This window comes from Symphalangus syndactylus, chromosome 22 (assembly GCF_028878055.3).
Source record: "Symphalangus syndactylus isolate Jambi chromosome 22, NHGRI_mSymSyn1-v2.1_pri, whole genome shotgun sequence".
NCBI classification, from domain to species: Eukaryota; Metazoa; Chordata; class Mammalia; order Primates; family Hylobatidae; genus Symphalangus; species Symphalangus syndactylus.
Genome location: NC_072444.2, coordinates 39,843,535 through 39,857,518, shown reverse-complemented (window position 1 = coordinate 39,857,518; position 13,984 = coordinate 39,843,535). Strand labels below are relative to the sequence as shown.

Here is a 13,984-nt window from a genome sequence, read left to right as displayed (position 1 = left end):
AAAACAAAAAACTCCCACATTTCACTTCCAGTGAAGCTTGTTGACGCCTATTTATAAAAGACCTGGCAATCCAGACACCTTTTCTCAGAACCCAAATCAGGTTCAGGAAGTTGACCCATGGTGAAGGGACCTGGTTAGTTCACTGTGGCACAACCAGGCCCGGCACAGAAACTTCATTCTAAGTGTGCCTTAATATCAAAAAAATACAGTAGAGAACGTCTGACCTGGACCCTCTGCATCTCAGAAAGGTTTATTATCAACTGAAGGAGATAACACGTAGCCTTTGCTGGGGACAAAGATGTGACAAGTCTCTGCCCCATCCTAGGTGCTGCCCCGCGTAGGGCTCTTCCCAGGCCCGCCCCCCTTGGGCAGCCTGGTAGCGCTGGGCTGGCGTGGCATCCTCTGGCTGGATCCTTCGCGGCTGCTGCGTTCCACCAGGGCCAATGCTCCCCCGAGGGCAGTGCTGCCTTTGTTTCTCCCTAAGGAGACATAAAGCACAACAATTAGGAATGGGCGCGCCCCGTAACTGCAGCACCTGCTGTACTTGTACTCCTTGGGCAACATTTGGGTCTACACATTTCCATCAAAGTCGCTTCAGCTAGAGGCCCTGCATCAGCCCCAAGTCCTGAGACTCAGAACCACTAAAGACAGGTCATGCCCCAGAAGCCCTTGGCAGTGTGTAGGGGACCCTTTAGGATGTGTCTGAGGAGTGAAGCCATGCAAGGAGCACACTGCCAAAGGAACATTTTAAAAGGACACATGCCACATTTTAAAAGGGAACATTTTAAAAGGGCCTATTTAGGGAAAGGTAGGTGCGCTGGTCCACACCTAGCCTGGTCAGCAAACCTAGTCTGCCCTGATGGTGCCATTAGCGGCAGCAGCAGCAGGGATGCACTGCCTCATCCTCAAGGTGTGTTCACGCTGGACTGTACATCTGAGCTACCCCAGATGGTGACACGCAGGAAGTACTGCAGTCACCAAGTCCTGGAATTGGGTTTCTGATTTTGATTTTGGAAGCTCTTTCATTGTTTCCTACCTACCCGAGTGTTCTGCAGTGGTCAAGCCTCTTGCTTTTGGGTTCAGCTGCCAGATTCCATGACAGGGTTCCTGCCACAGTCTGAAGGCTTGAGACTTTCCTTCTGACCACCAGAGGCTCTCTCGGATGAAGACCACTGGTTCAGAGTTTCTTTGATTTGTAATTTGCTTACTTTACTCTTCAAGATAGCCAAAAAAGATCTGCAACCACACTTGGGCCAGAGCTTTATTTTAATGGGATGGATTTCCCTGGGCTCGGGATGTTGACAGCATCAGCAAGACTGAGAGGACCCTCCAAGGTACAAAAGTGCCGGGTAGCAGACTTGCCCATGGGGTCACAGCCCCCCATGCGGAGTGCCTTGGCCAGGGCTCTCCCCTGCTCTGGCCTGGCAGGGTCTGGCCCATGGGCTCTAAACAGGGCATGTGTCCCCTGCCTGACTCAGTGTTGGGTCCCCCATTTCGTCCCCCTAGCGTTTCCTTTGTCCTGACTGGGGAAGTGCCTTGATCACTCTGACCGAATCAGCTACATGTTCCCCTGCAGGCTCAAATCCTGGCTGGGGCTTGCATGTTCCCAGACACTGATACACGTTTAGGTTGTTGCCTGGAACACTGAAAGATCTGACATGTTGCTAAGCACATGGAAACTGGCCCCACCCCAGCCAAATTCCTTGCACCCTCATAGAAACTCCACACCCCACCCCCTCAGTGCGGTGTGCCTAGGCACAACCTCTTTCCTGGCTGTCCCTCATGAGGGCACACTGCAGCCCCCTCTGTATGTAAGTTCCCTAACAAATGCTTTGGACTGACCACCCTGGCATTAAGTGTTTCTTCCTTTGGAATCCCAACTGGCTCTCATCCTGGAAAGGTCTGGGGCAGTCCCTTGCGGGAACTCCCCTGCCACCACTTTTAGGGTGACTCCAGACAAGGGTGCAGCCAACAGAACACCCAGCCTCAATCCTGGTCCTTCCCTGGCCTCTTAGCAAGTGTAGTCAAGTACCCTGCAATGGGAAACTGGATTCCTGGAGAAAAGATGCAACCGGGTGTCCAGGGATCCATTAGGTCATTTCTGTTTCACCATCTGTCACCTTGAACAAGCAGAGACCCCCGCTCTTCCAGAGGCACCTCCAGCTCCCTTTCTATGCTAATACCACAAAATTCTCCCCATATCCTGCAGGGATAGGACGGCGCTCATGAGTTTCCGGGGAGTTCTTCCTCAGAGAATGAGATCTTTGCTCATTCTTGCCTGGTGGTGGTGAGGGTTACAGCGGTGTCATGCTTGGAACTCTGTCAGCTTGGCACACTTGACTCAACAAAGATGGAGTCAGGGTTGCCCTGAGCCAAGGAGGAGCGCAGTCAGGAACACGTGGTGGGTGATGGTTGGCCACCTCAGCCCAGCAGTGATTCGTGAAACAGGCACAAAGCAGACAATGGCCACCACGCATCTCTTGTGGTACAAACTGCCATTATTCTAGTCCCCACTGGTCAAGGGGCAAGGATTCTGTCTTCCATGAGCAGATGGGCCTCGCCACCCTGCAGCAGCTCCCACACTGGGCCAGCATCCTCCTCTGAGGCCACAGTCCCTCTGCAGGCCAGGCCAGACAGAGTCAGATCTTCTGTAGCCACGGCCTAATCTGGGTGCTTAGGTGCCCATGCACTCTCAGCTCCCCACGGCACATGGCATGGCAGGCCGTAGACTTGGGCCTGACTCAGAGCCGGCTTCCCTTCAGCTTGCCGCCATCTGAGCTTCCTCTCCTCCCCTCAGTAATGACCCAGTCCTTTCTGGAAACAAGGATGAGAGGGAAGCAGAAAAAAGCAAATAATGCTTTTTTTTTTTTTTCGAGTGGTGGGGGAGAGGGGTTTAGAGACTGAGTCTTGCTCTGTCACCTGGGCTAGAGCACAGTGATGCAATCACAGTTCATTGCTGCCCCAAACTCACTGCCTCAAGGGATCTTCCTGCCTCAGCCTCCAATGTAGGTGGGACTACAAGCATGGGGCCACACCTGGCTAATAATGCTTATCTTTAAATCTGACAGGGTTGACAAACCCTGGAAATGTGAAACCAACATAACTTTAAGCCATAACTGATATTAAGAAAATCCTGGAAATCTTCAGGAATTGCATGCTCTCGGGGTTAGTGGGGAGCCCTGTTCAGGCCTTCTCACTTTATGAAGGATGAGAAGGCCCAGAATAGAAGGGCCTGCAGTGCCTTGCAGTGGGAAAACCAGCTTTGCTTAGCCCTGCTCCCTCGGGAGGGGCTACTGAGTCAGACGGGCTAGACAGTGGGATTGAACCAAGTGTGGCTGCAGGTTGGGGTGTGAGGGCGGGGTGACTGACGCCCCTACACCTGGTCCCTGGAGGGCCCTCCAAAGTGCCAAAGATAGTCAATGACCATTGAATGTTAAAAACAGCCTGGCTCAGCAGGGGTCCGTGACTCATGCCTGTAATTCCAGTGCTTTGGGAGGCCAAGGCAGGAGGATCCTTTGAGGCCAGGAGCTAGAGACCAGCTGGGACAACACAGTGAGACCTCCATCTCTACAAAAAATTAAAAAATTAGCCAGGTGTGGTAATGTGCACCTGTAGTCCCAGATACTCAAGAGGAGGTGGGAGGATTGCCTGAGCCCACGAGGTTAAGGCTGCAGTGAGCTATGAGTGTGCCACTGCACTCCAGCCTGGGTGATAGAGCAAGACTGTCTCAAAAATAAATAAATAAATAAAAAGTAAAAGAAAATGCAGAATTAGCGCAAATACTTTAATTAATTTAAAATATCCAACTTATTATTTCAATATGTAATCAGTACATAAGTTACTCATAAGATGTTGCATTCACCTTTGTTCTTTTTCTTGTTTGTTTGTAGAGATGGGTGGGGTCTTGCTATGCTGCCCAGGCTGGTCTCAAACTCCGAGCTTCAAGTGATACTCCTGCCTCAGCCTCCCAAAGTGTTGGGATTACAGGTGTGAACCAATGCCCAGCCTCATTCACTTTGGGGTTTTTTGTTTATTTTTGAGACAGGGTCTCACTCTCTCACCCAGGCTGGAGTGCAGTGGTGTAGTCACAGCTCACTGCAACCTCAACCTCCCAGGCTCAAGCAATCCTCCAACCTCAGCCTCCCAAGTAGCTGGAACTACAGATGTGTGCCACCATGCCCTGCTAATTTTTGTATGTTTTGTAGAGATTGGGTCTCCCTGTGTTACCCAGGCTAGTCCTGAACTGCTGAGCTCAAGAGATCCAGCAGCCTCGGCCTCCTAAGGTGTGGTGGGTTTTTTGCATTTCCTTTTGTACTAGTCCTTTGGCATCTGCTGTGCATAACACACGCAGTGCAATGACCACACCAGCCATGTGTGGCCCGAGATTCCTGTATCAGGCAGCATAGCTCAGGTGAGACAGCTTCCACACTCCAAATGTCATCTCACACGCATGCTCTGGACAACTTTTAAAACGTATAGCTTCCCTAAACTTATATAGAACGCTTGACTGAATTTATTTTTCCCTCAATGACTCCAGACTCTCACCAAGACAAGCATCACCCCTCTGTGCTTCTGGGGTTTTCTGTTTCCCCCTCCCCGTGGGTATGAGTGAATCTGGTGGTGGTTGTCCCCACAGGCCGTCTGGATGGCTGGGGGACAGGCATCCAGAGGACCCAGGGTGCCTGCGGCAGCTCACAGAGGCAAGCTGTAGAGGGCCTGGCCTACAGCCTGGAGAACTCCACACCCGAGTCCTGTGGGAAATCTATGGCCTCCATGCCCCCCAGCTGGATCACTCTGACAATCCCCCTTATGTCCTCCATCCCAGATTCTGCCATTACCAGGGCAGCCGGAGCTCTGTGTGGTCAGATGCTGTAACATGTGGGCCTCAGAGAGCTCTCAGCATTCCATCTGTGGCCTCTGCCTCTCACTCCGAAGCACACTCCTGGTGTGGCCCCACGTCTGCCCCATTCCCCTCCACCTCCTCCTCAGGTTCCACTCTATCCCCATGGGGCCTCCGTGCCCTCATGTCCTGGCTTTCTGCCACCCAGCCTACAGGACCTGGGCTATGCTTCCAGGACAGAGCCCTCAAGGAACAAATGGCCCTGAGGGGCCCCGCACTCCAGGCCACTCCTGTCCTCGGGTAAATTCTCTCGGAGCCCCCATTCGCTCACATGGCACCCCCTAATCCTCCCGGCCCCTCTATGCCTGCACTTCCAGTGCCACAACCCCCACATACATCTTGACTGTACCTCCCACCTGCCTCCTCCTGCCCCAGGCCTACCAGCACCTGGACAGCACTCTGCCTCACCCACCCCCTCCTACTGCCCCAGCTCACACCTGTGGGGCTCTGCCGACCCCTCTCCTGCTCCGCCCTGTGTAACCCTTGCTGCTCTCTGGGCTCTGAAGCCTCCTCCTATCTCCATTGCTAGCAGTTTTTCTTTTTTTTCTTTCTTTTTTTTTTTTCTGAGACAGGGTCTTGCTCTGTTGCCCAGGCTGGAGTCCAGTCACAAGCTCTCGGCTCACTGCAACAACCCCCTCAGGCTCAGGCGATCCTCCCACCTCAGCCTCCCAAGTAGCTGGGACTACAGATGGGTGCCACCACCACACCCGCCTGGCTAGTTTTTTTTTTTTTTTGAGATGGAGTCTCGCTCTATCCCCCAGCCTGGAGTGCAGTGGCGCGATCTCAGCTCACTGTAAGCTCCACCTCCCAGGTTCACGCCATCCTCCTGCCTCAGCCTCCCAAGGAGCTGGGACTACAGGCACCTGCCACCATGCCTGGCTAATTTTTTTTGTATTTTTAGTAGAGACGGGGTTTCACCATGTTAGCCAGGATGGTCTTGATCTCCTGACCTCGAGACCCGCCCGCCTCGGCCTCTCAAAGTGCTGGGATTACAGGCGTGAGCCACCGTGCCCAGCCCTGCATGGCTAGTTTTTGTATTTTTTGTAGAAATGGGGTCTTGCTATGTTGCCCAGGCTGGTCTTGAACTCCTGAGCTCAAGGGATCCACCTGCCTTGACTTCCCAAAGTGCTGGGATTACAGATGTGAGCCACCACACTGGTCTCGCTGGTGGTTTTCCTCACTGCCTCTCACTGGACTGAGTGTGATCATCTCACTTCCCTGCCACGCCCTCTGCCCTGAGAGCTGGGCCTGGCACCCAGAGCCCTGAGTGAGTGCTGAGTGAGCAGCAACATCCCCTGGAGTGACAAGGACTCTGTTCCAAGTTTCTCTCTCCTGCTGGACACTTGCCCCTCAACTGCTCATCTCAGCCTGCAGTGCATACACCCCTACTACAGGCCTGTCCCTCAGCCCCTCTCCACCCTCTCTTGGGCCTGAGCTCTGGGTGACAGTGAGGTGGGTGCTGTCAGGAGGCGCATGCAGGAGGTGCAACCAAATACCCTGGGCTCTCACAGGCCCCTGGCTCTGGGCTCCTGATCACACCTGGTGACACCTGGAAAGTGTTCCAACTCAGGAGTGAGGCAGGCAAGGGGCTGAGTACTGGAGTGTGGCCATGGGACCAGCACATGGCATCTGTGTGGCACTGCCCAGGAGACTCTGGGAAGGTGGGAGTCTCTGTTTCAGCCTCCAGACTTCCTGTCCAGGTAGGGGACAACTTCTAAGAGGCCGAGGTGTTTGTCACGCCTGGGGCCGTGCTCTCCAGCACAGCACACCGCACCCGGCCAGCTGTCTTCCCCTGGAGTGGGGCTCTTTACACTCACCACAGTTCGCCTCTGGGGTGTGGGGGTGTTGGTCCTGTCTCCGGATGCCAGCCCGTCTGTGGGGTCTAGAGACTGCCACACCATGTCTCCAACAAACCAAGTCAGAAATTGTGCCCTTTGCTAAGCGGCAGAGCAGCGGTGGCCTGCATGGTCCTGCCCTTGCAGCTCAAAGCTGCTTGGGCCTCCTGGGGCCAGGCAGCTTCCATGGAAACAAGGGAGAGCACCAACCCCCAGAGACAAGCCAATAAACGCAACCTGCAAAAGGAGAGAACAGGCAGCAAGAGAGGCGGAGGGAACCCGGGGGGCCTGGAGAGAGAGGCGAGTGTGTGGCAGCCGGGCTGTGGAGCAGAACCGGAGAGGCCGCAGGCTGCGGGCTGGAGGAAAAGGAGGGCCTTGCAGGGGGGCTACTGTTCCTGGCAGAGAGAAAGGAGGCCTCTGGAGGTCAGAGAGAGACACAAAGAGAGCAGACAGAGCGAGGGTCAGTGAAGAGGCCAGCACGCAGGTGCCCGGGCCCTCTTGGGTCAGGGGGCGTGGGTGCCCAGGCCCTGGCACTCCCCCCATGAAGGCAGCCTGCTCTCCATGCCTTCTCAGGATGCCTGTTTGGGTCTCCTTGTGCTTCCAGGCAGGGAGCCAGCTCTGGGCCTCCTTCCATTGGCCTGGGAGGTTGTGCTGCATTTCAGAGAGAGCCATCCGGAGCAGAAGCAACATGCGGAGAGGATGAGCAGGGACGGAGGCTCCACCATGACACTCTCAGTCCCAGCATCTCCTCAGCCCAGTCACCACACTGGAGAGGGAGGAGGCCCTTCAGACCCCGCAGGCCTCTGCACCCTGGGAGTTCTGCGTCTAACTCTCTTCCTGCAATCATCAGAGGGAAGCTGACCAATACTGGCCAAGCCCCTGCGCAGGAACTGGGCCCAGGTGGGGTAAAGGCAGGAAGACCTCTGCCTGCCCTGCTCCCTGGGCACTTCCCTGGATGCTGTATACCACAGGGCAGAGATCGAGACTGTCTTTTGAAAAACATTTAGAGACAGGATCTCACCCTGTCACCCAGACTGGTCTCAAACTCGTGGACTCAAACGATCCTCCCGCCCTGGGGTCCCAAAGATTATAGGCGTGAGCCACGGCGCCCAGCCCCAAACCGTCTTGATTCCCGACTTTGTAGGATGAAGGCCTGAGGGAAGAGGTGGGAAAGAGCTAAGCGGAGGAGCCCAGCCTGGACCACCCTGGGGCACGCACTCTGCGTCCACCTGACCTGGGCGTGCCTCCTAAGGCTGGCAGCGAAGACCGGGAGCAGAGCCCACGGATGGGCCCTGCAGGTGCTGGGCCTAGACCGACAGACAGGCCTGGCCACTCAGGGCCACGCCGCCGCTGTGCCGCGCCTGCCCCCTCCCCGCCCGCCACCCCCGCCACTGGGGCAGGGACAGCGGGCCCAGCTCTGACCTCGGGTCTCGGGCACGCTCGACGTGGGCAGAGACACGGCCGCAGGGTCCTGGGGCTCGCTCGCTAGCCTCTGCCCGGCACACATGGACTTGAGCATCTGGAAGACGGCGAGGGGGGCCACGTTAAGCTTCAGCAGGTCCACCAGGATCCTGGCGGGGACAGACGCGGGGCCGGTGAGCCCTCTCCGCCCAGCGCGGCCACCTCCCTGAAGACCCGACAAGGACGGGGATGGGGGGTGGGGGGTGGAGGGCGGGGAGCCGGGGCTCCTCTCGACCAGCGGGCCGGGCGTACCCGGAGAGCAGAGGTCGGGAGTGTCTAGCGAGTATGCGGCCCTCACCCACTCCGCTCACTTGAACACGTCGGGGTCAATAGCGCCGCCCGCCGCCTGCGCCAGCTCGTACAGCTCCATCTCCTCGGTGCTCAGCACCTTCTTCCGCCGCAGCGCCAGCTTCTGCCGGGCCGCCTCCAGCCCCGGGGGCGCCGCCGACCCCGACCCAGGACCTACGCTCTGCGCCGCCATCCACGCGGCCCACGGAAAGGTGCGCCCCGCCCCGCCGCGCCCCCTAGCGGCTGCGCCCACCGCCCTCTCCCTGCAGCGCCAGCGTCTGGCCTCCCGGGCTGCCCGAGCGGCGGCAGCGGCGGCAGCGGCGGGAGCGGCGGGAGCGGCGGCAGCGGCGGGAGCGGCGGCAGCGGCGGGAGCGGCGGCAGCGGCGGGAGCGCGGGGACGGGGCTGCCTCCGCGGCGTCATTGGAGCCCAACAGTTATTGGGCGCTCACGGTGTGCTGAGCGGCGCTCTAGGCGTCGGGAGTGGCATGGCGGACTGCAGGGGCCCGCTGCTTGGCGATCTGGGCCTCCCTGATAGACTGCATTGGTCGTGCTCGCTTAGGTGGCAGCACCCAGCCCAGTGCCAGGCATACATTGGGCGCTCAGTAAATGCCTCTTTCAAGAAAGCGTGCAATTTTCTGGTCCGCGCCGGTGCACCACTATGGGTCGCTTTTCGGGGCGGGGGGGGGCACTAATATACAACCCTGCTTACGCGCACGCGCATTCCTTGCTGGGGAGAAAGTGCGTGAGCCCTACCTTAGGGCGCCAGAGGCCGCCACAACGCAGGCGCATTCAGCTACAGACCACTCCCTCCTCCGCACTCCTGCCTCTCCACTTCCCCTCTCCGCCCGGCCGGCCTTCGCTTTGCGCACGCGCCTTTTGAGGTAACGGCCCAAAGAGGTAGAAGCGCTTTTCCCGCCCGGCCGCGGGGCGTGGCTCTGCGCGTAGCTTGATGACGACATTTCGGCGCCGTGGCGGAATGGCGGCTTCCACCTCTGAGGCGGGCGACGGTATGGGTCCCACAGGTGAGTGGCGCGGGACGGGCGCGTGAGACGGTCCGGCGCCCTGGGGGCTTCCCCGAGCCCCTGCGGAGGGCATCTCCGTTCCTCCGCGAGCCCCAGGACTCGGGCTGGCCCGCCGGCTCTGCCGGCTTTGCCCAGGCCGGGCAGGCTGGGGAGTGGAGGGCCCCGCTTGAGTCTTCCTGCCACCCCTCTGGGCCATGCCTTTGTGCCACCTTCCCGCGCGGCTCGTACACTCTGTCCCGGTCCGGTAGGTGTTCGTTGAAGGTTAACCTTCGTTGAAGGAGTTGAGGGAAGGAGAGCTTTGTGTTGAAGTTGAGCCTTGGGCTCAACAGGCAGTGTGGGAGGAAGAGCCGGGTGTGGGTCCCGGCTCGACCCCTTCCCCTGTTTGCTCACTTCTCCGAGCCTTGGTTTCGGAGGCTCCCAAAGCCCAATTCGCAGGAGAGTTGGGAACAAGTGAGCGCGTGCTGCTGAGGGAGGTCTTGGCATGACAGAATTTGCTTGGAATGATTGGCGTTGCCCAAGGGCTGTCGCTTTCAGAAAAACAAAACAAAACAAAACAAAACGAGGTCTGAAGCAGCTCCTGGAGAAAATAGGTGTTGGAGAGTCGCGATGAAGTGGACTCTAGGTGCACGGCACGCAGAGACCTGTGACGGGGGAGGGTGGCCATGGCAGGGTCAGAGAACAGGGGTGTGGGAGACACCTCTTGGGAATTCTCGGGTTTGAATTTCCTCTTTTGGAAATTTCCTAGAAATTCCTCTGGGCCTCATTCTTTCAGTCGCTGCCCATGAAAGCTTCTTCTGAGCAGAGATGCTCTCCACTTCATCATCTCTAGAGCTCCGCACTTATCCAGCAGTGCACAGTTTAATGCTGCTTTGATCATTTTGCAGTGGTGCAGCGTTATCTTGACCAGGTACCTTAGGACTGAGGCGTTTTTCTTTAACACTGCAATTGATAGCTAGGTTAAGAATTGAGGCCGGGCGCAGTGGCTCACGCCTGTAATCCCAGCACTTTGGGAGGCCAAGGCGGGTGGATCACGAGGTCAGGAGTTCAAAACCAGCCTGGCCAAGATGGTGAAACCTCGTCTCTAGTAAAAAATACAAAAATTAGCCGGGTGTGGTAGCGGGCGCCTGTAATCCCAGTCACTTGAGAGGCTGAGGCAGAGAATTGCTTGCACCCGGGAGAAGGAGGTTGCAGTGAGCTGAGATTGCGCCACTGCACTCCAGCCTGTGCCACAGAGCGCAGAGCGAGACTCCGTCTCAAAAAAAAAAAAAAAAAAAAGAAAGAAAGAAAGCTGGCCGGGCGCGGTGGCTCACGCGTGTAATCCCAGCACTTGGGGAGGCTGAGGCGGGCGGATCATGAGGTCGGGAGATCGAGACCATCCTGGCTAACACGTGAAACCCCGTCTACTAAAAATACAAAAAACAATTAGCGGGGCGTGGTGGCGGGCGCCTGTAGTCCCAGCTACTCGGGAGGCTGAGGCAGGAGAATGGCCTGAACCCGGGAGGCGGAGCTTGCAGTGAGCCGAGATCGCGCCACTGCACTCCAGCCTGGGCGACAGAGCGAGACTATCTCAAAAAAAGAAAGAAAAAAGAAAAGGAAAAAAAGCGACTGGGCACGGTGACTCACCTCTGTAACCCCAGCACTTTGGGAGGCCGAGGCGGGCTGATCATGAGGTCAGGAGTTTCAGAGCAGTCTGGCCAACATAGTGAAACCCCATCTCTGCTAAAAATACAAAAATTAACAGGACGTGGTGGCATGTGCCTGTAATTCCAGCTACTCGGGAGGCTGAGGCAGGAGAATTGCTTGAACCAGGGAGACGGAAGTTGCAGTGAACCAACATCATGCCATTGGACTCCAGCTTGGCAACAGAGCGAGGCTCCATCTCAAAAAAGGATTGAAAAAGCCTGTACTTTGGGAGGCTGAGACAGCCGATCACTTGAGGCCAGGAATTTTAGACCAGCCTGGCCAGCATAGGGAAACCGGTCTCTACTAAAAATAGAAAGATTAGCCAGCCTGTGGTGGCAGGCCCCTGTAATCCCAGCTACTCGGGAGGCTGAGGCACGAGAACCGTTTGAACTTTGGAGGTGGAGGTTGCAGTGAGACGATGGAGTGAGACTCAGTCAAAAAAAAAAAAAAAAAAAGAGGCTGGGTGCGGTGGGTCATGCCTGTAATCCCATCACTTTGGGAGGCCGAGGCAGGTGGATCACGAGGTCAGGAGATTGAGACCATCCTGGCTAACACGGTGAAACCCCGTCTCTACTAAAAATACAGAAAATTAGCCGGGTGTGGTGGCCAGCACCTGTGGTCTCAGCTACTTGGGAGGCTGAGGCAGGAGAATGGCGTGAACCCAAGCAGAGCTTGCAGTGAGCCAAGATAGCGCCACAGGACTCTAGCCTGGGCGACAGAGCGAGACTCCATCTCAAAAAAAAAAAAAAATTGAAAAAATTTGGGAGATGTTCCTGTTGCCGAGAGGCAGAGATTCCTGTCTCCTCTCACTCTACAACTGCCTACGTGGCCTCTTTACACCCAGCCTCTCTTCCTCCACAGACTGCCAGGTGCCACCCCAGTGCCTTTATTTGTGCAGTGGGCAGAGCTGGGCCAGGAAAACTAACTAGCCCACCAGTGGGACTTGGCAGACTTCCTGTCTGTGAAGTCTAGGTCTGAGCATTTTTCATTTCTGACCTGGGTGAGCTGAGAGGTAGGAATCTGGAAAGCTGGTCTTAGTTTTCTTTCTTTTTCTTTCTTTCTTTTTTTTTTTTTTTCCATTTTTTGAGACAGAGTTTCCCTCTGTCACCCCGGCTAGAGTGCAGTGGTGTGATCTTGGTTCACTGTAACCTCCGCCTCCTGGGCTCAAGCATTTCTCATGCCTCAGCCTCCCGAGTCACTGGGACTACAGGTGCCCGCCACCACACCCAGCTAATTTTTGTACTTTTAGTAGAGATGGGGTTTTGCCATGTTGGCCACACTGGTCTCGAACTTCTGGCCTCAAGTGATCTGCCCACCATGGCCTCCCAAAGTGCTGAGATTACAGGTGTGAGCCATGGCGCCTGGCCTTTGATCCCAGTTTTCTGATGGCTTATTCAAAGGCTCCCTTCGCAGAGCTTGCTCTTCCCCTCCGTTCATTGCATAGTGCACAAGTAATATGGAGGGGATTTGTCCCTGTCTCAGAGTTTTGTGAGGCGGTCGTTGTATTGGAATCTTGGTTCTGCCACTTACTAGCTGGGTGGGGGTAAGTGAGTTATCCCATTTCTGCCTCTCCTTCATCATCTGTACTGACCTGCAGTCATTGTACATCTGTACCCATCGGGTTGTTGCGAGGTTGGTTTTTCTATTCTTGTATGACAAACTTAGCAGCTTAAACCAGCACCCGTTTATTATCTCATAGTTATGTATGCAGAAGTCCGGGCAAGCTCAGCTGTGTGTTACAAGATTAAAATCAAGGTGTTGGCAGCTTTGCTCTTATCTGGAAACTCTAGGGAAGAAGCTGCTTCCAGGTTTATTTAGGTTGCTGGCAGAATCCAGTTCCTTGGAGTTGTAGAACTAAGGCCTTTGTTTCCTTGCTGGCTGTCAGCTGGGGACTACTCTGTAACTTAAGGGCCACTAACTTAGGACTCTAATTGGATGTGCAAAATGCCGTCACAGCAGTACCTAGATGAGTATTTCATTGAACAAACGGGTCCGGAATCTTGGGCTGCTATCTTTAGAATTCTGCCTACCACTGAGGATTAAATAGGGAGATATATAGAGAGCATTTAGAGCAAGTCCTGGTATATAACAAATGCTGTACAAGCATTACCAAGAATTCAGTACCACAAACTCGGCTCTGAAGCTGGCCACTGTGGGCTGCAGGAGAACAGTATTTCTTTTTTTTTAATTTTATTATTATACTTTAGGTTTTAGGGTACATGTGCACAATGTGCAGGTTTGTTACATATGTATCCATGTGCCACGTTGGTTTGCTGCACCCATTAACTCATCATTTAGCATTAGGTATATCTCCTAATGCTGTCCCTCCCATCAGTATTTCTTTTTTTGAGACGGAGTCTTGCTCAGCCTCCCAGGCTGGAGTGCAGTGGTGTGATCTCAGCTCACTGCAACCACCTTCTCCTGGGTTCAAGTGATTCTCTGGTCTCAGCCTCCTGAGTAGCTGGGATTACAGGCACCTGCCATCATGCCCGGCTAATTTTTGTATTTTGTATTTGGGGTTTCACCATGTTGGCCAGGCTGGTCTTGAACTCCTGACCTCAGGTGATCCTCCTGCCTCAGCCTCCCAAAGTACTAGGATTACAGGCGGGAGCCACCGTGCCTGGCTGAGAACAGTGTTTCTATAAAAGATGAGAATTGCTGGCCAGGCGTGGTGGCTCACGCCTGTAATCCCAGCACTTGGGGAGGCTGAGGCAGATAGTTCGCTTGAGTCTGGGAGTTCAAGAGCAGTCTGAGCAACATGATGAAACCCCCATCTTTACAAAAAGTACAAAAAT

The 13,984-nt window shown here is 55.5% G+C and overlaps 2 protein-coding genes across 11 annotated transcripts in view; one reads left to right on the top strand and one right to left on the bottom strand.

The window, feature by feature from the left end:
- Positions 1-220: 220 nt before the first annotated feature.
- LOC129471907 (mitotic-spindle organizing protein 2B) lies at positions 221-9,164 on the bottom strand. 3 transcript variants are annotated; one of them, XM_055261020.2, is made up of 4 exons: positions 8,508-9,162; positions 8,158-8,306; positions 6,973-7,152; positions 221-479 (listed from the first exon to the last, which is right to left on the bottom strand). In XM_055261020.2, the coding sequence occupies exons 1-4, from the start codon at positions 8,903-8,905 to the stop codon at positions 322-324; spliced, it is 885 nt and encodes a 294-aa protein (XP_055116995.2). In that variant the 5' UTR covers positions 8,906-9,162; the 3' UTR covers positions 221-321. The 3 variants fall into 3 exon arrangements, with proteins under 3 accessions (XP_055116995.2, XP_055116996.1, XP_055116997.2); XM_055261021.2 differs by lacking the exon at positions 6,973-7,152 and having other exon boundaries at positions 8,508-8,677; XM_055261022.2 differs by lacking the exons at positions 6,973-7,152; positions 8,158-8,306 and having other exon boundaries at positions 8,508-9,164.
- LOC129471892 (sphingomyelin phosphodiesterase 4) overlaps positions 8,561-13,984 on the top strand; it is a 37,382-nt gene continuing 31,958 nt past the window's right edge. The window contains exon 1 of one of the 8 annotated variants that reach the window (XM_063631256.1): positions 8,561-8,696. Coding sequence is in view for 3 of the 8 variants with exons in the window: in XM_055260984.2 (XP_055116959.1) it covers positions 9,701-9,745 (45 nt within the window). In the remaining 5 variants the exon portion in view is untranslated. Of the gene's footprint in view, positions 8,697-9,229; positions 9,507-9,606; positions 9,746-13,984 lie in introns of those variants that run through there. The other 7 variants (XM_063631254.1, XM_063631257.1, XM_063631255.1 and 4 more) reach the window with 7 other exon arrangements.